Genomic DNA, 25,522 nt, shown 5'->3' on the forward strand with positions numbered 1-25,522 from the left:
AAAAAACATGATTCTAAAAATTGTGTTTTTTTTAAAATAAAGATAAATGTAAATATATTTTATTTTAAAGAGTAATATTCTTCGTAAAAACGCGATTAAAAAAGCAGATTAAAAAAAATCTGATTTGGATTTGGGCGCAGGTTCAGTTCTATCCAGTAGGGGGCAGTAACGCGCGATCGATCATTTTGCACCAAGTGTAAAAACAAACAGAAGAAGTTGAGTTCCCTTCAGCATTTCGAGGCGACACCAACAGTCAGAGGAACCGAGCCGACGCCGAATTCAGCAGGAGGATGAGAACCTCCGGACGGGCAGTTTGTTGAGCTTTAGCGCGTCGATCCCCGCAAAGGAGTCCGTCATGATCGCCGTTTTCCTGGTCTGCCTTCTGTCGTGGTGCCGCAGCAGCGCTGGTCAGTAGTACTAGTCCTGTCATACTTTCACTTTCTTCTGCTCTTCTTATATAACTTTAAACTTTACATTTTTATTCCAATCGTGATGAATCATAATCTGGTGTTTTGTTGATTTCGAGCTCGCTCCTTTTTAATTACACATTTTAATGACATTCTAACTACTAACTAGTCCGAGCGGCGCCACATTGCATTTACAACAACAAACTTTTTCAATCTCGAGTCCTAAGGATCGTGTTTGTTTTTAAAACGATTCTAAACCCATTTAAACTTTAATTTAAGGAGTAATTTGATTAAAAAAGAAATGGAGAGATGGGATCGGTAAGGAGCCGAAAGAGCGAAACAGAAACAAAGAATTTGTTCGACGATCATGACGCTTCGTTTTCCCTTCAGGACAAAAACATTAAAGATCGGTGTCAAGGTTTATCTATTCTCTTTATTACTAATAATCTTTACTACTAGTAATCTTTATTACAACCATATTACCACATTTATATACTCTTTGAGATTCAGAAAATGCAGAAACTACTTTTAGTTTAAATCGAGAAGTCCCGCGCAGGAAAGGTTCAACATTGTTATTATTGTTGTTTTTCTGGAAAACCTCGACTTGGGTTTAAAAACGAACCGTTTGTTTAAAATATATATTTATTTCCTTTAACACTGGATTTATTAATAATTAAATAAATATACATATGTATTTCCTTTAACACTGGATTTATTAATAATTAAATAAATATACATATTTATTTCCTTTAACACTGGATTTGTTAATAAGTGAAATAAATATATATATTTATTTCACTTATTAACAAATCCAGTGTTAACTGGAGTTTAGTAACAGGATAGGTGGTATTTAGGTAGTTTTAGTATAAATAAAAATGTGGACTCGGATGTTTTTTCAGAAGTCAGTCCCATCAAGATTGAAGAGGTTAAAGGAAACCTTTTTCACAAATTTAAAATATCGTGGAAACATGTTTTCATTTCACTCACTCTAAAAAAATCTCTTTTGTAGACTGTAGATTCAGGCCCCACTGTTTCATTCATATCCAGTTTGTTTGATTTTACCTCATAAAACCAGAACATGTAAATACTGTGGTGAAAACATTGTTTACTTCTCAGTTTAAAAAAAAAAATGGGGACAGATTATGATCCCCTCAAATCATTCCAAATAAAGTATACATATCAAAGTGATTAGTCCATCTTCAATACTTCAGTGGTCTGGGCCGGGGGCCCGGTCCAGCTGGAAGATGACATCTGCATCTTCATCCAGCAGAGAATCAGAATCCTCTAGAACATTCTCCTAGACTGTTGCAGTCATCTTGGATAGAAGAAAGCAGAGTTTACCAACACCAGCTCTAGACACTGGACACCAAATTATGACAGACTGTGCAGATTTCAGTCCGGACCTCCAGCAGCTTGGGTTCTGCTCCTCCCACACATTTTCGCCAAACCATTGGACCTTGATTCCCAAATGAAAGACTTTGATCAGAAAACAGGACCTTGGACCACTGGCCAACAGTCCAGCCCTTCTTCTCCTTGGCCCAGTTGAGAGGTTTCCTCCGTTTGGACCAGGCTCAGAAGTGGTTTGACCCAAGGAGCCGATAGTTTTAGTCCATCTGGGTTTTGAAGTGGTTCCTCCTCCTCATTCCACTCTTTCTGGATGTTGATGGTCCACTGAAGCCCGCAGTCGTCTTTATTCTCCTGCCACGTGGTTCTCCTGCATTAGACTTTCTATTGATCTACTTGGACGCATCCCTCCATGAACAGCCAGCCTCTTCAGTTCTGAACATTTGTAGCTTAACCAGACTATGGAGGGGATCAATAGCTGTGGTCACAGATTCCAAATGTCTTTGATCAGATCAAGGATCAGATTCCATGGGCCATGAAAAACTTGATCCAGTTATATCAAACGTTTACATAATACGCCGCGCTTGCCATCAGAATAAATCTTTTCGACATGCGCAGAGCTATCTAAAATACCGAAACAGGCAACAGAAGAAGAAATGGCGAGTTCTGTTCTACACAAAGAGCCAGATGATCTTCTAAACATGCTTTTATTATTATTATTATTATTACTTTTAAGTGACTGTTCGCTCATAAGTTTCTAAATCCATGCGGCCATAAGTAAAGCTTTATTCTTGATCAGCTAAAGTTGTGGCTAAAATGTGGAACGGTCATTCTGAGTCTTGAATGCAATAAACTCAATGAAAAAAGCCTTTTATGATCTTTCATATCCCTAACTACTCAGTGTCATTCCTGGTCCTGTTGGGCTGAACACATGTGAAATGATAGACACCAGGTTACACTTATTGTGTTTGTGTTTTTTTTTTCCAGATTTCACTTATTGGTTGGCAGACATTGAGAAAACTAGAAGCTGATCTTTTTTTTTTTTTTCCACCTTCCACCTTTTTTTCCTCTCAGCAGTCCTGCAGGAGCACAAACTGAGTCATCCATTCACAGTTTCAGGGCTGGAGCTAATTTTCCACCTCAGAGTTACACTGAAACTCCACATTACAAGTTTGTACAGTTTCTGACTTTGAAGCAGTAAAATCCTGTTAACAGCTGCTGTCTAAAGATAAACCTGACAGGATGGCATCGGGTGTGTCGCCTATAAATATCTCAGACTTTGATAAAAGTCAAAAGCTTTCCTCACAAGAGTTACAACATCTGACTGGCTTTGGTCAGTCGGTGGAGGCATCATGATACGGGCCAGTGTATCTTCTTGTCATCGCACTCATGACAGCCTAGCGGACTTTGTTGTCCCTTGGTTCTCTAGAAACTTCAACAAAGCAGAAACTGGCTTGTTAAAGCCGTCAGGCTGCTGGTGGTCGGGGCGATGAAGACCAGGAAGCTGGTTGTCGGTTGAAGGTGCAGAACATTTGCTTCAGGTGTTACAAACAAGAACCCCTGCTGGTTAAATCATGTGCGTTGGTCCTAAGTTTTCAGGACAACTTTATCTCTTCAGAGGAGCATTCAAAAATCATTATAAAGGTTATAACTTTGGAAGTTCAGGACCGCATTCCTCAGAAACTGAGTCACAGAGAAACATGTTTCATAACCTCCTGAGCAGGACTCTTACCGTACACACCTGCAGGCATTCGGGACAAACGCACCTTGAGTTCTTACTTCCTCTTTTCTTAAAATAACCTTTTTTTTCCTTCACATGTCTTTACTCTGCAAACCCGCAAGGTTTTTCTTTTTGTCTTAAGTATTTTTGTGTTGAACAGCCGGTTTGCTTCTCAAAAGAGGAACTGATCAACGTTCACAATTAGACACAATGACTACAAGTTTCTGCTTTCTATTTTATTTTCATGTAAATTTAGTTTTATTACCAAACTTGATGAGCACAGATGTACGGTGGAGGAAATAAGACTTTGATTCCTTGCTGCACAGTCAGTCATCTGAATTGAACAATGAGAGATTTAAAAAAAAAACAACTCTAGAAATTGACTCCAAAGAATTGATATACATTAATCTGCATTTTATTGATGGAAATTTGTATTTGAAGCCTCTTGCCAGAAAGACTCGGTACTCTGTGGAAAACCCTTATAAGCAGCACAGAGATTCTTCTATAGTTGTTGAGCAGGTTTTTGCACATCAGGAGGAATTTTGCTTCCTCTTCTTTACAAACGACTTCTTAAAAAAAAGGAGGGGGGGAGAAGTAAGGAGGTGGGATAATATTGTATGTGAACGAGCGATGGTGCAATCCAGGACCTGTCTGTGCCAAAAGCGTCTCTGTAGCCCGAACGATGAACTCCGGACTGCTTCCTTATTATCTGCCCAGGGACTTTACATCCGCCATTGTGGTCACCGTTTACATTCCCCCATCAGCTGATGCAGACGCAGCTGCTGACATCATCAGCAACACTATCTCCCTGCTGGAGAATCGACAACCAAATGAATATAGAGTAATCACTTCAACCATGTTGACTTGGATGGGACTCTTTCTGAATGGACACAGTATGTGGACTGTCCCACCTGTGAAAACAAAACCCTAGATCTGCTGTATGCTAATCCTGGCCGGCATCAGTTCACCATTTGACAGCACATGGCTCCGCCTTTCCTCCCATCCACTGACTGCAGTAGTAGACCCCCCCCCCCCCCCCTAGCATAATGTTTCCAACTCTTTGCTTGACAGTGGGGATAGGTCATTGTGTTATACCCCTTTGAATGTCTAGGGGCCCAGAGGAGCATAAAATAAAATAAATGTTTTTGCTCTCACTTCAACAGAAACCAACAAGATTGTCACCATGAAAAATAACAAATTTATTAACAAATTGATAATTAACAATCCATAAAAACTTAAAAGGTGAAGCAAAAAGGCTTTCAGGGTGAACCAAGGCCAAAATAACAAACAAATCCACACATAACTCAAATCTGAAATCTTACCTGTGAATGAAAGAAAATGGAAAATAATGACAAAACACTAACCTGTCTAGACTAACATTAACAGGAGGAAAGCATCTGTATAAGAAAATGACAGTTCACCACTACAGCTTCACTTAAACACAACCACACTAAACAAAAGACTACACAAAGTGGGCCTGGACACAAAACATCACAAACTATAAAACAAGTGGAGAAGAGCGTAAGTAAGTGGTAAATGGCATATAAATGGCAAATGGACAAAGTGCTTTACAGTCACAGACCCATTCACCCACACATTCACACACTGATGGCGTCTCTGCTGCCAAACACAGGCGCCCGCCTACCACCAGAGGCAAGGTGGGGTTCCGTGCCTTGCCCAAGGACACTTTGACTCATGGGCGTGCAAGGCGGAAGTCGAACTTGCAAACTTACGATCATGGGTCGACCGCCCTACCGCTGCACCACGGCCGCCCCCAAAGCTCCCTTCTCACAGGCCGGAGGTCCACACAGTTCTTTTAAAGGCTGCCTCCATCGGCATGGGTCCAATGGGAGCCAGAGCCTTCCAGCACCACACCTGGAATCAATCAGACAGACAGACAAAGATCCACAAAAAGACAGAGGTCCCATTTTGATGGAAATGCAAAATAAAAGATATGGCTACAGCCTTAACACATTGGCAGCTTTTCTCTTCCTCCAAACACGGCAGGTTGAAGCCATAGAGCTCCACTTTGGTCTCATCTGACCACAGTACCTCCTTCCTAATTACCCAAATCATGAAGGTGTTCATCGACAAACATCAGGTGGGCCTACACATGTGTCTTCTTAAGGGTTACGGTAAAAACACTACGGTTTTCAAGGTGACTGCTTCAGCTCCTGCGTTTTAGGCCAATGACTCACTGTTCTCATGATCATGGAAACCCCACCAGGTGAGATCTGGTTTGGAGCCCCATATCTATAGGTGGATTTATAATCATGTTGCACCAACAGTTGTCATGGTAACCCTCAGCTTCTTGCTGATGGTTTTGTAGTCTATTCCGGTCTTGTGCAGGTTTACAAGCTTCTCCCTTAAATCCACTGAAAGCTCTTTAGTCTTTCCCATGATGGAGAGTTTGGAGTCTGACTGATGGACAGATTCTGTGGACAGGTGTCTCTTCTACAGGTGATTAGTTAAAGCAGCTGTCTTCAGTTCAATTTAATGGTTAAGGCCTGTTCACACCGGGACGAATTTCGCCAGCGATTTTCGCCGACGTTTAACGCCTCGTGACTAAACAAAGGGCACCAATGAGAGTGTGCACACCGACGCGAAAAAACGCCACGCGTTAAAGCGTCAAAAAAAAAAAAAAGCCTCGGGTTCGTTTTTTTTTTCGACGCGTCGCGTCGAAATCTACTCGACCAATGAGAATGGCGCTTTTGCTCACGTGTCTGGAGCTTCTGAAGTTACAGTAAAACACAACTTGGGGGCGCTCAAACACAAAACTGCCTTGCTGAGCACACATACCAGCGAAGAAAATAGACGCCAAGTAGCGTCTACACAGCCGCGAAGCAATAATGACGGACATTCTAAAATATCCCCGAACCAAGCACCAGTTGGAGCTACTGGTGCTTGAAATATTCATGTTTTCTTTGTTTGATTCTGACAAGCATGTAAATACTTGCTCTCTTCTTCTGAGTGAAAAGCGACTTTAAGAAGCGTAAAGTTGCGCAGCGCCACCTTGTGTACAGGAGTATTTCTGTTTTACATTAAGCGCCATCTAATGTCAGGGAATGAAATTGCATGTTCACTCCACTCATCGTCAGCGAAAATCGCCTGGGTGTGAACACAAAAAACGTGGCGAAAAACGCTGGCGAATAACGCCTGGCGAATATTCGTCCCGGTGTGTACGGGCCTTAATGGTTACTAGGGGTTCAAATACCTATTTTCCCTCAATGAAATGCAAATAACATTTATAGAACTTCTTTCAAGTGGATTTCTTGATCTCCTGTCTTTAACGGTTCAAATGAACCGATCATTAAGGTGACAAACTGTCAGTGTATTTGTAGAATACATTTTTCTCACCTATAACACAGAACTGTTTCATGACAAACACTTATTACTTTCTTTACTTTTTGGGGGGTGTATTTGAACTCGACATAGTATTTTTTTCAAGTTGGGATGTCATGTAAACAAACTAAACTCTTACTTTGTCTTTTCTTCTTCACTTCACACAAACCTGCTTTTCTGTATTTTTCCCATGGATTTTCTTGGTTTGAAGTTTCGCTTTCTTCATTTCATTTTTATGTTGTTTTCCTCTTTTGTAGTTGAATTTGCCTCATGTTTCTCATTTATTTTCTTTCCCAGTCTTCCTGTTAATTGTAGCAGTTTGAATAGTTGGATGGCCTCCCACTGTTTCACCTTTGTTGCTGTTCTTCCTGTCAAAAGGCGGCAGATGCTTTTCACCGTATTCTTTCATTTTGTTTCCCTCGTCTTCCTCACAAAGAAACGTGTCTTTGAGTCCCAGGGTTGATGTTCTTTTGTGTGTTTGTTTGTTTTCCTGCAGTGGCGACAGCGCTGCCCCCCCCACAAGACCTGACTATGGTGGCCATCAACACTAATTACACTTTAAGGTGGAACTACAAGCAGAGCGCTGCCTTGCCCAACCAGGTCACCTTCACCACAGAGTTTATCTCGTAAGTGACACATGTGCACAGACACACCAGAAACCACGCGGTAACATCCTTCATCTTTTGACATTTGGGATTTCAGATCATAAATGAGGGTTGTTTCTTTTGACTCAGAGGTTCCTCGACTGTTGTAGATTTTACTTGTAGATTTATTGCATTTCAGTGTATTTATAATCTTTTGCCATTTAATTTTTGTGTTTGTTCTCAAAGCTTTTGCATTTCTGCAAAGCTCTTTGAATTAGCTGTGAGCACATAAGATGCTCTGCAAATAAATTGGCCTCATTCTTTTGTATTTTCAGACGGATCCCTCATGGCCGTTGTAGAGGGCACTGTTGTTTCTGTGGATTTTGTTGTTCCACTATGTTTCTATGTTGCAACTATAGACTGTATATAAGAACTGGAGCGAGTGAGTGTGATGTCACCCGTTGAAAATGTCTTACAACAAAATTAAGTCAAACATAAATAAAAGCACAACTTTACTTTTACTCTTCTTGGCAGCCATTCGTCTGTCTACATGTGTCTGCAGCCTAATCCAAAATGCATTGACCTTTACACCAAGTTTCCATTAGTATGAAAATCCCATAGACTTAATTTGTGTTTCTCTGGTTTCCCCCACAGGAAGTACATGCTGACAATCAAAAAGAAGCCCCCGGTTTGGAAACCGGCATGTAAAGAGTCACCGGAGCACTCCTGTGAACTCACAAGCTTCGACTTGTATTATTTCAGCATTTACAAACTCCGGGTGCGAGCCAGTGTCAACGGCAATCACTCTGCTTGGGCATTTAAGGAGTTCTGTCCTGATAAAGACAGTAAGAGTTGTTTAATTGCAGCATACATGAAGCCTTCAGAGCGCCACAAACCACTGAAACAGGAGACAAAGCTTTTGAGAAATGAGACGATGCAGAAATTGTTTCAACTTCAGAAGCAAACAATACTGGTTAAGTGTTACTTCAACACTTTACCAGTATTGTGTGCTTCTGAAGGTGAAGCAATGTCCCGTATTTCCACTCTAGAAGAGCGTTCAGCGAAAAAGGTTGATTTCCAATGGTCCGTCTGTTGGGTTTCAGTGACACGGAGAAGTAGAACGCTTTATTTAAACAATCGGCAGCCCGTGTCCACCCACAAAGGCAGTTGTGACCAAGGCCTTAACTGATTGCATGGGAAAAGTGGTTGAGAAGTTTACTGCAAACAATGATAATTGTTGTATATGTATTCAGTACAATATATAATGTAAGCGTATTGCACGACTGTCCAACAAAGTGTAAGACCCAAGTATAAAAACATTACCGGTAGGTATAAAAAGAAAAAAAAGTAACTAAGTATATAACTAAGAAATGTCATAAATATAGGACAATATAAACTGCTATACAGCATATACAGCAACAAGGTCACAAAGCATATGAGAGTGTATAAAGTAACAATACTGTGCAGAGATGGTGTAGAGTACTGCAGTTTCCTGTTTAGAATCAGCTGAGGTAGAACAGTATGCTGTGTGGCGGGTGAGTCCAGAAAGAACAGGTAGTATGTGTTCTGGTTGAAGGCCAGAATGGCCTGCGGGAAAGAACTCCTCATCCTATTTGAAACGTTTCCCTGCGCTCAACAGAGAGAAGAGTCTAGAGCCTCTTCAGTAAAGACTAAACTGAAGGAGCTCAGTATAGACCATATTGAAGTAAAGACTATACTGAGCTACTTCACTGTAGTCTTTACTTTGGTGCAGCGTCAATGCTGTAAGTTAAGGGTGTCAAACTCCAGGCCATGCAGGGCCAGTATCCTACATGTTTTCCAATCAACCTGCCATGAAAGCTCCTTATTATCTAAAAACACATGATCCAGGTAATCGGCATTAGATAAGGCAGAGTTTCTGTAAAAAAACAACCACAGGAGGCTGTCCCTCGATGCTTGGAGTTTGACACCTCATGCTGTAGACGATCTCCAGGTCAGGGAGCTCGATGCTCTCAATGGGGCAGGTGTGGAATGTCTTTAGAACCTTTGAGGGCAATTTAAAGTCCTTTCAGGCATCGGAAAGGAGAAACTGAGGACATTTAACCAACCTTTTTTATCCAAAATGACTAGCTGATCCTATTTACGATCAGGAGATATGTGGGGTCAGCTGTCTTCCCCAAGAACAAAAAGACTATCGCCTGGAATCTGGACGCTGTAACAGCTGAGCTACGTAAAACAGAAAGCTCTGAAAAAAACAGATGAACAAGTTTAGAAAAGTTAATTCATTTGATGACTTTAATATTTCCTTGCCCGTTGCCCGCCCAGAAGTCTTATCTTGTATTTGTCTCTCCAGCTGGAATTGGCCCTCCCTCCTCCGTGAAACTGACCCTTGCTGGATATAGCCTGGAGGTTTCCATTGTTGACCCCTTGACCAGCACCAACAGCTCCATGAAAGATTATATGGCGGACTTGTCCTACAACATTTGTTACTGGGAACGGCATGAAGATGAGGAGGTTTGGAACACATGTTGACATAAATGCACAAAAAGATGGGTTTTTTTTTTAGATCTTTGTGCAGAAACTCTGCAGGTTGCTGTTTTCATTCTACTTCCTCTTTTTTACCGACAGCTGCATGAACCTTCACTTGCATGTTTGTTGGTTTGAACTCGTGCAGCAAAGAGTCGCGTGTTTCCTGTCTGTGCCACAGATTGTTGTGCTTTTGTGCTGGCAATTGTGAGTCACCTGTGGTTAGAAGAAGCAAGCAGGAAGTCTGTGTGTGTGGTTCACGTGAAGATTTTTACTAAAACTAACTTAAAAAATGTCCCTCAGGCTTTGATCATGGAAACCATCTCCACCAACTCAAATGTGGTGGCTTTATCTGGCCTGAAGCCTCTGACCTGGTACTGTGTCAGGGTCCAGTCATACACCAAATACTACAACCGTTCCAGCAGCTTCACCTCGCCGCTCTGCATGAAGAATGACGGTGAGACCTTCATCCAACTCCTCCTCTGTTTTAATTCACTGAAAGCTTCCTGAAACCCGTCTTTCCATCGCAGAAAAGCTCGCTGTCAGAAATGCCCAAAATTTGCACAAAATATGAACATTTTGGAAAGATTATACTCAAAGCAGATGCCTTGTTGCATTAGGTTGATCATTCTGTGATGAAAAAGTCCCTTTTTACATCCAATCTTAAAGATCATTTTTGATTTTTGCTACTTTTCATTATGATTATTGAAAAGAAAAATATAACAATGTAATTCAATCTTTCCACTGTTTGTGCTTGGATCAGCTGAGTGACAGCAGCCTTGCTCCTCCGCACGCCCTCGTCCAGTCACAACTTTGTTCTTCAGCGAAGAACTTATAGCTACTTCAGGACAATGGTGGTTAAAATGCCCCTTGAAATTGGAAACACGGGTCACTTAAAATCCACTCCAAACATCTATTGTCAAAACATTTCCAGTGGTCTTTTTTTATTATGTTTATGCTGTTTTTAGCCAAAATCTAAAACCTGTCATTTTCTAGGACATAGTTTCTGCAGAGCAGCAGGAGTTCATTAGGAGATCCATTTGATCTGAAGAACTCAGTCTTGCGTTATAAGGTTTACTCCAGGTCTGAGTTTGTGGCAAAAAACTTGAAGAAAGAAAAATAAATTAAACGATCTAGTTTAAGAATGAGTGAAAAGGGGAAACTGTTTTATGTGATTTTTCTCGTGTTTTTTTTTTATTAAAAATGGACAGAATATGGAAATTTCTCTTTATTTTTTTAGTGAAAATCACAAATAAAATGTCCTGTTGCAAAGTGAACTGTTTTGCTTTATTGGGTGATGAAGATCATGTCGTGCTGAATCTCATCAAAGATGAAGAGAATTGAACATGTAGTAATGTAAAGCAACGTTCAGAGCGTTCTACAGCGTGCTGAACGCAGGTTATTGTTGTTTACACTAAAGATTTTATTTTACTACTATATACTAGCGCATGTGAGCCACCTACAGTTAGAAGAGGTTGAAATTAATGACCGTGTTTGTGTGGTTGTGTGTGTGTCAGGACATGCTCCTTGCTGGCAGATCTTGCTAATCTTCATGGCTTTCCTGGTCATCGTCGTCCCTCTCGTGGTGCTTTTGGCCGTCGGCTCCTTCAGATGCAGCCGATTTTGGAAGTCGGTGTTTCACCCGGAGTTGCCCTCCTTCCTCATAGAGGTACTCCCGCCCCCACCAGCTCCTCCTGTTTTCAGGAGGATGTGATTTATCCGAAAAACAAAGAAAACAAAGTTCTGCTTTTTTTCTTCTTCCTCAGTCTCGCCGCGACTCGACCGGAGGGAGAAGTCCCCAGCTCATCACCATGAGTATTGAGTCGGAACGGCTGTGTGACAACATGACAGTCTGCCCGAAGTCCTCAGTGCTGGAAACGCTCAGTCTGCTTAAGGAGTCAGCAGCGCCCCCTTTAGGCCTGAACCCAGATAGCAGGTCACTTAAAGTATTACATATTTGTTTTTAAAAAAAAGAAGAAAAGTGTTGTCTTTTAGCTTAGCCTCAGTTCAATTACATGATCACAAAGATCTGAAAGACTGAGATTTATCTCCTCAGTCTTCATTACATTCATTTAAAACATTCATTCATATTTATTAAAAGTGTTCTGAAAGCTATCTGCAGATAGAAGTGTCCTACACACTTACCTGTAGTCATCTAATCTTATATTTAGATATATTTTTTTATTAATTTTTTTTAATTTACTAATTATATAAATACTGCAATCTTACATCCATCAGTTCAGAAGATTTAAACCAACAACTACAGCCTAGTGTGTGTACACCAATGTGAAACATGTAATTGGAAGCAGGCCTGTTGAGGAGAAACATGCAAACTTCACATAGAAAGGCCCCAGCCAGGATTCAAACCAGGTTCTTCTTGCTGTAGGGTGAGAGAGCTAACCACTACCCCACCGTGTCCAACTAGTAATCACAAGACTCTACCGTCCAAGTAGCAAACATATCTGTTGAGATTTACCTATGGTTAAAAAACTATTATCAAAACAGCAATCCAACAAATATATTTCTGTTTAGATGTTTAACTTTTCACATAACTGAATAAAATGATGGTAAAAAGTTTCATTTCTATTATTATTAGAAAGAGCTTAAAAACATTTTCTTATCTTCTGCTGTGTCTACTTACTGTTCAGAGGTAACGTTCTTAACGTATAGAATTGCCTTTACACATATATATTAGAAAAAAAGTGAGCTCAGAGAATCACAATGATTGAAACATGTTTGACTGGGAATTGTTTTATGTTTTACATCTAGTAAATGTATAAAAAAGACTAATGTCTACAGGAAGATGTGTTGTAGACCTCTATATGCACATCTCTCTCAGAACACTATGGTAGATGAGGTGTCCATTATACATCGACAGTACAGTAGATGACTATTAGACATCTTGTGTCTGGTGGGAAGAAACTACCCAAATGGCTTGTTTACAAAGTGCAAGGCATGATGGGACCGCAACGCAATTAGCTGTGGGAAAGTCGTCTGCTAGAGATCCAAACAATGATGTGCAATAGGAATGGAATTGATTATAATGCTCATCTGTAGCTGTAAGCATATATAAACCAAATCAGTATCTCCTTAAAAGCTGTAAGAAAATAACTAAAATCAAATCACAAAGTGAAACAAAGGAGCAGCTTAAATCCGTCAAAGTAAAAGATGTAACAATTTTTAAGATGACTTCTAAAAAAAAATTTCAGAGGTTTGTGTTCATGAGATCTTCCTCGGCTGCAGTAAAAGTACAAAAATGTCTTGAATGTGAGTGAAGAAAAAGTAAGTGAACCTGGTTCTGTGTGTTTCAGAGTCCTCCGTCAGAGCAGCAACAACAGCAGCAGCAGCAGCACAGACTCTGGAGTTTACTCCACAGCCGGCACATCCGGCACCCTGCAGCTCAGCGGTGTTCCAGCCATCACAGCCGGTGTCAACAGCGCCGTAGACTTTCTGCCGGTGGAACTCAAGGACATAGAGGCGGGGCTTCACACGTGCTTCATCAATGCAGACGAGGGCATCAGTGAAAGCTGAGGAGAAAACTGTTCCACACAGAAGAAGAAGGCTGAGACATATACTCTATAAGAAGCAACTCTTTGCTCCCTCCTGTAAATAAAATCCCAGAATGCACTGCTATGGCCAGAGTCCAATCTGAAAAAAGACAGCATTCAAAGCTGTCTGTGTCACGTCTAAATTTCTGCATACACGTTAGATTTCTGCAGCTTTAGGAACTTCACGTTTATCTACAGTTTTCATGCCTCTGAAGCTTCGGCCTGATAAGAAACTCACTTATCTGCAAGTTCTTGTGAACCGCTCCATGAAGCCATGAGGACGCCAGCAGCAGCTGTGCCACCTGAAAATGGTTCAGTCCGAAGACCTGAAGCTGAACAAGCACGGCCTTTTTGCATCAGAAGAACCTGCTCCATGATGTACAAATCTCAAGAATCTCGCTCTTTCACATTTCTATTCTAATATGTGAAAGTCTTGCTGTCATATAAATCCAGCCAGGCACAAATTATGAATTTCTCCTTCTTGATCAAGCTTCAAACGACTAGCATTTCCGTGTTTTGAGAAGGTCACTGCCAAGTCTGATTCCCGGATTGGCCAAAGTTCAACTGGTTTAATTTTGAAGGCTTGTTCAAAGGCTGCATGTTTTGTACGTAGAGCCTGAAAACGTACTTACAAACTTCCGTCGCAAGACATGAATGAAAGAACTTTGAAATTGGATGCCCAAAATGGTCATATACTCACGTTTACATAGACTTTTCATAGGAAGTGGCTGCTTGGACACCTATTTCCGAGTTTGGTGTGAATGTTCCATTAACGTAGTTGTGCTCTAACGGCTGCTTCAGCAGTCTTCCTCACATCACCCTCATCTTAAACTTTATCGCACTATCTGCACTCCTCCACTTTAGAGTGGTTCTCCTATTGTTCAGCAGGCCTGACAGACAAAAACATATTTAGATGTAGGGGCAGGGGTCCGTTGCTGTGCAGAAATTAAATGTGTTTTTCTGCTTTGTAAATGTTTTCTTTTTCTCAGTGATCATGAAAAGCCCATGTCATTTTAACACGTTTCGAAAAAAAAGTGTCATGTTTAGTGATCGTCTTTTGGACCTGGTTCTTCTCTTTTTATGTTTTATAAACTTTATGTGATTCTTATTTAGCTTTTTTGTTAAATTTTGTAAAAATTCTAGTGTTTCTGTATCAAAAAATAAAAAAACTGAGCCGGCCTGCAAGTGTTGAAGCCTAATTGAAACTATTAATTTTTTAATGCGCATTTACAAAAGAAAAGTTTGAGTTTGGTGGGGTTTTTTTTTTAGGTTTTTCCCATTTCATTAAATCTATGTGTAATATGCTCCCTCCCCTCAGCAACACACCCGCTGAACCGTCAACTCTGGTCATTGGCTCTTCTCTAGTTAGACACGTGGAGCTCCCTGCGGCTACAGTTAGGTGTTTTCCGGGGGCCAGAGTTGGCGACATTGAGGGAAACATTAGTGTTGTGTTGTTCAAATCAACAGTCTTTTAGTTCAGTTTTATCTTGCGTTATTTGACACATTTGTTTCAATCTCCCAGCCAGCTCACCTCCTTTTCTTCTCCTTCTCTTGCTCTCTCTGTGTCTGTCTCGCAATATTTCAGGAACTTTGACTATACTACATTTTCCTATAATAAACAAATCACGCTGTTGTCAAACTAAAACAAAAATACTTTTTCAAATACCGTTGTAATAAATCTTGTCAATAAATGAGAACGTGTATATGTTGTTTTTTTACCCAAGTCTCTGTATCTGATGGGCTTTTTGATAGCCTGGCCCTTCCTGGTAATAATGACAAATGCAGAGGGGTCACGTTCTGGTGGGATCTCAACTGTTGGAGCAGTCCCAGCATCCACTGCCTCATGATGGTTTGGATCACTGCTGGCCGATGAAGGCTCGGGGATGTCAAAGTCAACCTCCAGGGGTGTCTTACGAAGATGTTTGACATCCCTGATCACTTTAGATTCATCCTCTGTGTTGACCAGTTCAAAGGAGTTGTCGGCTGTGTTTTTCAGCAGTACGCAACGAGTCTGTCTGAATTTTGGATCCAGCTATCCATTTTCCGTACTCACAATGTAAACTATATCACCTACTTTAAAATTGTGCTCGTTTGCTCTGCTGGTCTGGGCAGCATAGTGTTTCATTTTTGGTTTTGACATCTGTTGATTTCTCCTTTTCTGGTCGATCTTCGATCTTCTTTTTCAAGATTTGGACATTTAGTGCATTTGTCTCTTCCAAATATTAACATGGCTGGTGTTTCTCCTGACGCTCTGTGAGGTGTTTAACAATATGCCACTACCAGTTTTGGGAGTTCCTCTTTCCATGTCTTTCCCTCATAATAGCTTGCCCTGAATGCTTTCTTTAGGTGGTGTATGTGAAACCGTGCCACTTTACCATTGCTCTGTGGAAAATAAAGTGATGCTCTGATGTGTTTAATTTCACATGACTTTAGAAATGACTCTAAAACCTGTCCTACAAACGGCCTGCCATTGTCAGTAACAGCCTCTAGGGGATAGCCAAATCTAGCAAATATCTTTGTCAGTTCTGTAACCATAGTAGCTGAAGATATGTCTGAAATAACTACAGTCTCCAGAAATGATGTATAGTAGTCTATCACAGTCAGTGTGTGCTGGTTTTTGGATAGGGACTACCAGATCCATACCAATCTTAGTCCATGGTCTCTGGGGTAGTTTCTAGTGGTTGGAGGGGTTAGTCTTCATATAGTGGCTGGTTGAGAACACAGGTGGAGCAGTTTCTGACCAGTCTCTCTACACCTAAGTCCATGTTGGGCCTGTAGAATTAACTCCTAAGATATTGTTTGGTACAAGCCACCACTTGATGAGTCTCGTGCCCAATCCTCAGTGCTTGTCTTACCATTTCTCTGGGTAGCACTATACTGTGTCCTCTCAGTGGGAGTCCATCATATGTTCACAACTCTCTCGTACACCTGTTATATGACTGCAGATCCACGGGAACTGAGTCTGGCCATTTTCCTGTCTCAACAAGTTTATTTAGTTGTTTCAGTGTACCATCCTCTGCTGTTTGCTGCTTTATGTCCTGAATGCTCATAGCTTGTACCCCTTGCATTGTCAATAACAATGCGGTCTACATATGTTTCCAAATACTCGTTATACTCAGTCTCAGGTAAAGGAAGTTGTGAAGGTAAGTCGGCAACATTGGACATTCCGACTACCGGTATTTGTTCTATCTTGATTTGATATGATTTTATTGATTTATTTCAAGTATCGTAGTCAAAGCAATAAAGAATTTACACGTATTTATCAAACTCATTACAGAAATGATCAAATGCATAGATTAAAAAGACAGAACACAAAACAAAAATGTCACTTAAATCACATTTGCTTAATTAAACACAGTGATCATTAACTGAAGTATAAGTAGAGTTTGACTTATTGCTTGAAAAGGAGTGGGAAGAAGCAAGCTTATATAATCCCACCCCTACTGAGTTCATTCATTTGATAGTTCTACAATGTTTTAAATCCGGTTCTGATCAGATAGATTCCGTTGAAGTAACAAAATCCAGTGCCTATTAATGATTGATGATCTTCAGAAAACATTTATTTCATGATTTCAGTAAACAGTATCTTGTAGTCATATGGGTGTAGTCTCAACCCAAATCTCTGTATTCATGGAGGTGTCAGCGTTACCTTTCTGGGTTGAACATTTAAATGAGAGGTTTGTGGTCTGTTTGAAAAGTAAACTTGCCTCCCCACAAGTAAGTTCTAAAATGTCCCACAGACCTGAAGCTTCATGTTCCATTTCAGAAAAGCGCCATTCAGTTGGACGACTTGCATAAACTACTGTTTGGTTGTTCTGTCCATCTAGCAAAACTGTCCATCTGGTAGTCCCTAGCAAAACTGCACTTAGTCCTAATGGGCTTGCATCACTAGTAACTATTGTAGGTTCAAAATATGCCAGGCATGGATCACTCACCAACGCTTCTTTCATTGCTTGGAATGAGCTCTCTGCTTCACTAGTCCATTCCCACATGTCCCTTTCTAGTCAGATTCCGTAGTGGTTCTGATGAGTTTGCATAGTTCAGTATGAATTTAGGAATCCAAAGGTGCCGTGGATCAGCTGAAAAATTTCAGACCTGAGTGCTATGTAAATGGCTTCAACCTTTTTGGGTCTGGTTTGATGCCCTCCGCAGTGATTCATCTATTACTTCATTTATTTTCCAATCTATTTTTTCCCTTTCTGGGTCACTGGGCTGCCGGTGCCTATCCCGGCCACTTGCGGGTGAAGGCAGGGGACACCCGGACAGGTCGACAGTCTGTGGCAGGGCATAAATACACTTGTCTCTGTTGAGGGTTAGAACTCAACAGAGACTCGTACTGCTCCTGCTCCTACACTTGGTTGTAGACCCTACCTCTGGTCAGTCTCGCGCCCCCAGTCATCCCCCAACCCCATCTGGATGAACCCCATCTGCTTGACTATTTGAACAAGTAGTTGTAGAATTGGATAAGCTAGCTCTTCTCTTAGAGTTCTGGTACATTGCCTGTCTGTTCTGGGGTAGGATCCCTCCTTAATGAGGACATCCCTGCTGTTTCTTCTTTTTTCCCTCGAATCCGTCATTCTTAGGGGTTTTTCCATACAGAGGAGGGTCTAAGGGCAGGAATGCTAACTTTCGCTTAGTCTGTTTAGTTTAGTTTAGTTTAGCCATTACCTATTGAATTCTATGACTTCATGTTCATTATGATTTTATGTATATTATACAATTACCGGTATGAAGCCCATTGAGACCACTATTTTTTGTCATGAATTCAGCTCATAATATTTAAATTGCTGTTTTTAACTGTTAACTTATTTTGTGTTTATGGAGTTTTATTGTTGTATTTTTATGTTTTTACATACTTTTGTACTGTGAGGCAACCTTGAGTGTCCATAAAGGCGCCATATAAATAAAAATTATTATTATTACTATTGTTGTAATATTGGGCCACATAAATAAAATTGAATTGAATTAAAACAAACTGTACACAATTGATGATTTTGGCAACAGCTGGTTTAATGACACAGCTTTTCCTTTTCTACAATAAAAAAGTACCATTAAATGAAAAAAATCAACCAAATAAAATATAAGTTATATTTATTTGGCCTAGTACCAAAAATCGGTTGGTTGGTGGTTAAAATTTCATTTGTTTTCTTCCTATCAGTTTTCATCGGAGTGGGTCTTCAAGCTCTCCCAACACGGAGACAAATAAAAAAATAAGGAGATGGAGGTGATGACTAACAAGAAGCATCAGGTTGGTTACCTGAAACCAGGTGTCACATGCTGAGACGGAAAAAAGCAAATTAAAAGCACTAAAACAGGGTTCTAAAAAAGGGAAGAAACTCCTTTATCAATAGAAACTATGCAACAACGTCGGAACAATCTTACTTTTTGGCATCTTTAAAGTTAAACGTTAAAGATGTTTCCTTTAAATTCATAGATTTCAACACTTGGAAAAAGTGAACAAGAATACTGCAGTGACCTATTTAGAATTTTCAATTCCTCTATTTGTCAAAGCATTGTATTCATACAAACAATTACAGACAGAAAAGAACGTCCCATTTCAATTTCCTTATGAGCCCAACAGTCCCATTGATTGCCTCTTCCCAGTTTCCATGGAGACTGAGAGGAGCTGTGTTTTAAACGGCACAAACAAGCACGTTGGAAAAGTTTGCAGAACTGAATCTGCAAATAATGGAAAAAACTATATATTTCCACTTAATGCGTTCAACTGCAAAACCCTTTCTGTCCTTTTTTCTTGTCAAAGCTAAAAGGGTATTAATAAGCTACAGCTTCTGTCTATCTCCTCTCCTAACATGTCATTTTCTTGAGTTCTATCAAATGAATACTCTTTTTTTAATTTTCCTTAAAAGAAAAAGATTACATGACGGAATTGATTATTATTGTTATCAGTGAGGGTAATATTGATTTACTTGTTGTGGATTCTATAACATGTTTGAAATAAATGAACTAAACTCAAATAAACCGAAAACAGACGTCAATAGTTTTTAGTGAAAATAAAGGTTAAAAAAAGTATTTATTTTAAGTCATTAAAGTATGCGTGAACAACAGCTATTGATTACAGTTTGCAGTTTTTATACGGCTTTATGGAGGTTTTTGTTTTTTAATTATACACACAATAAGAATATAAATAGAAATGGATGGTTGTCATGCAAACACACAACACTGCACGATACTTTCACTTCCCCTTTGCATTGCTCGTCATTTCTGCTGCCAGAAATTGCTGAAGTGCAGCAGGGTGCACTTTGAAGGCTTCTTAATCGGTTTGTATAAAAAGTGTTTATATGCAGACCTATTTGACTAAAATGCTTTATTTACTGATTGTAGTGTATTGCAACAGACGGGCTATTTGTGATGACGTCATCAGGGAGTTGTAAAAAGGGCGAGAGAGAAATAAAAAGCATGGTGACTGCTATCCAGAGTCCGGTGAATAATTCAGAGTGAATTTAAAGGAGAAACACTACAAATGGCGACGAGGATGGGATCCTGCTTGTGGTGAAAACGGAAATAAAGTTTCAAGATAGAAGTAACGATCCCAAGAAGACGGATAAGTGAGTGAAATGGCGCTAAACTTACCCGCGGTCGCTCCCTTTGATGTGCTCAGCGATTCAGCTAACGTCGGCGTTCGCTGGCAGAAATGGCTAAGTAGTTTTAAACTCTATTTAGCTGCGTCAGGAGTCCGTGAGGATGCGCGGAAAAGAGCTTTACTGCTTCACTTGTCGGGAGCGGAAGTTCAAGACATCTTCTTTACTCTGGATGATGCTGGGAATGACGACAGCTATGAAGCTGCGGTTAACAAGTTGAATGCCTATTTCACACCACAAAAGAATATTCCTTACGAGAGGCACGTGTTCAGACAAGCAGAGCAGTCACAAGGAGAGTCAATGGACAGTTTTGTGAGCAGATTAAAAAAACTGGCAGCCACTTGTGAATTCGGAGACAACAGAGATGATTTCATTCGTGATCAAGTGATTGACAAGTGCACATCAAACACCTTACGCAGAAGGTTGTTACGTGAGAAAGATCTAAAACTTGCAGGACTATTAGAAATTGCAAGAACTATGGAAACAGCAGATCAACAGGCCGCAAGAATGGAAAAACTAACAGTAAATGCAGTGGAGAGGAAAAGTTACAAAAAAGCAGACCAAATGAGTAAACCCAAAATGCCCACCACTCAAAGGCAGGAAGGTGGTGAACACAGAATAAAATGTTTCAGGTGTGGAAGATCAGGGCACTTAAGTCGAGAGTGCACTATAACAAAAAACAAAAAGTGTAACAACTGTGGAAAAGAAGGACATTTTGCAAAAATGTGTAAAACAAAGATGACACATAAAGTTAACAGAGTTGTCACCATTGAAACTCAGAGGGAACACAGTGATAGTGAAGAGGATCATGTGTTTACAATCAAAGACTGTGACGCAGAAGGAACTCTGACAGTATTAATAAATGAACAACCAGTAAAAATGCTCATAGATTCTGGAGCTTCATGTAATATTGTCACAGAATGCATTTTTCAACTGTTAAAATCAAAAAGCAATATTGAGCTGCAGAACCCAGTGAAGAAAGTTTATCCTTTTGGATCAAAGAAAGCGCTCCATGTTAAAGGTGTTTTTTCTGCTACATTCAGAGCTAATGAGATGTCAGAAGCCGTCACTGCACTGATCCAAGTTGTGCAAGAAGCACAAATTTGTGTATTAGGCAGACAAACTGCTATGAAGTTGGGACTTCTACACATTGGCCCATTTGAACAGGTGAACTCAGTTCAGCAAAAAGATGTTGCAATTTTCATTTCGGAGCTTGAGCACAAGTACAAAGACTGTTTTCAGGGTTTGGGGAAGCTCAAAGACTTCCAACTGAAACTGCATATAGATAAAAGTGTGCAGCCAGTTGCTCAGCCTGTTCGGAGAGTTCCTTTTAGCTTAAGGAAGCAAGTGGAGGAAAAGCTAAAACAACTTGAAGATGCTGATGTAATTGAGAGAGTAAATGGACCGACCCCATGGGTCTCACCCTTGGTTGTTGTGCATGGAAAAAAGGAGCCCAGACTTTGTGTGGATATGCGCAGGGCAAATGAGGCCATAATACGAGAAAGACACCCCATCCCCATTATAGATGAAATCTTGGAGAATATGACAGGAGCCACAATGTTTTCGAAGTTAGACCTGAAATGGGGATATCATCAAATAGAGCTGGAACCAGAATCCAGGTCTATAACCACTTTTGTCACACACACAGGGCTGTGGCGCTATAAAAGACTGATGTTTGGCATTTCATCCGCACCTGAGATATACCAACACATCATTGGACAGGTACTCCAAGGCATTCCCGGAGTACACAACATATCGGATGACATCATTGTCTCAGGGGAAACCATGCAGCAACATGACGAGAGATTACACCAAGTGCTGCAGCGACTCAAAGAGAATCACCTGACAGTCAACAGAAAGAAATGTCAATTTCAAATGACACAGCTGGAATTCATGGGTCACGTCTTATCCAAAAACGGAATTGGAGCAGCCCAGTCAAAGATTGAAGCGGTAGAAAACACACGACGACCAACAAATGCTGCAGAAGTCAGAAGTTTCTTAGGACTTGTGAACTATTGTGGCAGATTCATTCCTGGTCTAGCAACAACCTCAGAGCCACTAAGAAAACTCACAAGGCAATCTTACAAGTGGACATGGGGTTCTGAGCAGGAAACTGCATTTGTTGAGTTAAAAAGGCAGTTGACCAGTTCTCATGTAATGGCATATTTCAGACAAGAGGCAGAAACGCATGTGATTGTTGATGCTAGCCCTGTTGGATTAGGAGCAATTTTGAGTCAACAGCAAAGAGATGGAACATTCAGACCTGTTTACTATGCGAGTCGAGCTTTGTCTGATGTGGAGCGGCGCTACTCCCAAACTGAAAAAGAAGCTCTGGCTATTGTGTGGGCATGTGAGAAATTTCACGTGTTTCTATACGGAAAGGACTTTGTCTTGGTCACCGACCATAAACCCCTGGAAACCATTTACTCACCAAAATCCAAACCACCAGCAAGGATTGAAAGATGGGCTCTGCGGCTGCAACCCTACAGTTTTAAAGTTCTGTATAAACCAGGACCACAGAATTCTGCTGATTCATTGTCACGGCTAACAGTCAACCACCCTGTGCAACGTGGAACTATGGAGGACCATGTATACTGGGTGGCTCACCATGCAGTGCCGCACGCTTTCACTCCACAACAAATGGAGGATTTGTCAGCAGCCGACCCCACGTTGAATATTGTGCGCAGCTGTATAGAAACTGGTGACTGGAAGAAATGTGACCCAGCCTACCAAACTGTTAAAACGGAACTGTGCACGGTTGGCAAAATAGTGATGAGAGGGTCTCGAATTGTGATTCCTTTAGCAGCACAAAGACAGACGTTGATGCTAGCACACGAAGGACATCAAGGGATAGTGAAGACAAAGCAAAGACTGAGAACCAAAGTTTGGTGGCCTGGAATTGATCGAGAAGTAGAAGACCTGGTGAGATCATGTCATGCTTGTCAAATCAATACTTCTACTTCGCAGGATGTCCCTACTGTTAGGACGGAGCTTCCAGCAAAACCGTGGCAGATGCTTGCTATGGACATGTGTGGACCATTTCCATCAGGACATTACCTGCTGGTAGTAACAGACTACTACTCCAGATGGGTGAGTGCGGACGTTCTTCAGAACCCTACGTCTATGAACATAACCAACTGTATGAAACATTTATTTGCCACTCATGGTCTCCCTGAAAGTATTGTAACAGACAATGGCACGCCATTCATCTCAAAAGAATTTAAGCTGTATCTACAGGAAAATGGAATCTCACATCGCCGTATCACTCCATATTGGCCTCAAGCTAATGGAGAGGTCGAGAGACAGAACAAAACACTTTGTAAGGCTATACGTGCTGCTCATGCTGAAGGAAAGGATTGGCGGGCCGAGCTGGATGTTTTTCTGTTGGCCTATCGTAGCACTCCTCATTGCGTCACAGGCCGCAGCCCAGCTGAACTCCTGTTCAACCGTAAAATCAGGACCAAACTTCCAGAACTCTCACATCTCCAACAAACTCCAACGACAGATGATGCTGCTGTTCGGAGGACCGATGCTCTGAGGAAGGAGAAAGGACGTTCAGACGCAGACAAACACAGAAAAGCTAAAGAAAGTTCAGTGAAACAAGGGGACAGAGTACTGTTACGTCAGCAAAAGCAGAACAAACTGTCAACACCGTTTGAACCTGAACCCTACACTGTCATCAGCCGAAAAGGTCCATCAGTATGGCTGGAGAAAGACGGGAAAAAGAAGATGAGACATGTATCACACGTGAAGTTATGGGTTGAGCCTGAACAGGACACTTCTATGCTTTATGATGGGGCTGAACCTATTACATCAATGCCTGATCCACCGCAGCAGCAGGAAGGTCGACCTCAAAGAGTCAAGAAAGCTCCGACACATCTTAAGGACTTTGTCACATAAACAAACAAAGCCACAAAAGGGGCAGAATAAACCCCGGCGTTGTTGAATGGAAGGGTAGTCCACCCCTCTCCATTTATAAAAGGAAAGAAAAAAAATTGTTTAAGCAGATTGTTTTAAGTAGAATGTGCATTGTTCTGGATGGAAGTTAAGTGGTGAAGCATATTTTAAGTTAAGTACTAAAGATTGCATTTCAGATGTAAAACGGAACTTATTTTGTGAAGTCAGTTAAACTTGAGACAAGATATGTTTATTGGGAGTATTTCATTTCATGTTATGACCGATGTTTACAAGTTTAGTATAAGAGGCTAACTCATTTTCTGTTACTGTTTGTAGCACAAGTCATCTGAGAAAAGGAGGGATGTAGTGTATTGCAACAGACGGGCTATTTGTGATGACGTCATCAGGGAGTTGTAAAAAGGGCGAGAGAGAAATAAAAAGCATGGTGACTGCTATCCAGAGTCCGGTGAATAATTCAGAGTGAATTTAAAGGAGAAACACTACACTGATGTTGGCTCAGTTGTGTGTAAGACTGGTGCATGGAAAACCAGGGTTTGTTTCCCAGGAGATGTAATAAGCTTCATGAAGCTAAACTGCATAACAATGTTGGGGGCTCAAGCCCTTATGCTGGTCCCCAGCCTGGATAAAACACAGGGTTGTGTTAGGAATGGCATTTGGCGTAAAACTCTCTGCCAAACCACCTGTGTGACTCAGTGAAAGCTGATGGTGTAGTGACTATTGAAGAGATATGCCAAAAATAATTATGGATTCGATTTATCTGCGCTTTTCCAGACGCTCAAAACGTTTACGATGTGTCCATTATTCGCTCACTCTTCAGAGGCGGCTGCCAGTTTGCGCCTACGGTCCCTCTGACCATCACCAGGACATTCACACGAGTTCACGCACCAGTGGTGGCCACATTGGAGGCAGGGAGGGTGAAGTGTCTTGCCCAAGGATGACAGTTGACTGGGGATCGAACCGCCGACCCTTTGATCGTTTTACGACCTGCTCAACCACCTGAGCCACTGCCCCCCTCCAAGAGGAGAACAACTTTATTCATCGATTAATCAATTTTATTTTTAGACATTTGTGGTTTACGATGAACTGGCCTTGGATTCCACTGGGATCATCTTTTGATCTATTGTAAAAGCACTGCCTTTAAATTATGCATTTTTTTAGCGGAAAAAAAAAGGTTTTCTAGGACATAGTTTTTGCAGATCGGCAGTAGTTCGTTAGAAATTCACCTCTAAGTTGCGAGCCGGAATGCCCCATTGCTGAGAGCTCTCTGTTTACACGCTCCCCTGCTAGCTTGGCGAGCAATATTGGAGCTATCCAGCAGTACAGTTCTGAGCCCGATACCAGCTCAGACAAAAACAAAAACATACATTTGTCTGCAAGTGGATGCATCAACATGGAGTGGAACCGGGAGCCAAGCACATTTCCTAAATTGGATTCTAAATGGTTTATTTCAAGCAATCAAAGCAGAAATTATACTAAAATAAGACAAACAAGATATATTTGAATCCATCCAAAGATACATCAAACTGAGGATCAAAAAAATGATTGCAAATTACAC

The 25,522-nt window shown here is 40.9% G+C and overlaps 1 protein-coding gene across 1 annotated transcript; it reads left to right on the plus strand.

Moving 5' to 3' along the window:
• The first annotated feature begins 196 nt into the window (after nucleotides 1-196).
• Nucleotides 197-15,142, plus strand: LOC101166837 (interferon alpha/beta receptor 1a). Its single transcript, XM_004082020.4, has 8 exons — nucleotides 197-407; nucleotides 7,310-7,439; nucleotides 8,052-8,242; nucleotides 9,730-9,890; nucleotides 10,206-10,359; nucleotides 11,420-11,571; nucleotides 11,669-11,838; nucleotides 13,214-15,142. The coding sequence occupies exons 1-8, from the start codon at nucleotides 356-358 to the stop codon at nucleotides 13,431-13,433; spliced, it is 1,230 nt and encodes a 409-aa protein (XP_004082068.1). The 5' UTR covers nucleotides 197-355; the 3' UTR covers nucleotides 13,434-15,142.
• Nucleotides 15,143-25,522: the final 10,380 nt, after the last annotated feature.

The sequence above is a fragment of the Oryzias latipes genome, chromosome 21 (assembly GCF_002234675.1).
Source record: "Oryzias latipes chromosome 21, ASM223467v1".
Classification (NCBI taxonomy): Eukaryota; Metazoa; Chordata; class Actinopteri; order Beloniformes; family Adrianichthyidae; genus Oryzias; species Oryzias latipes.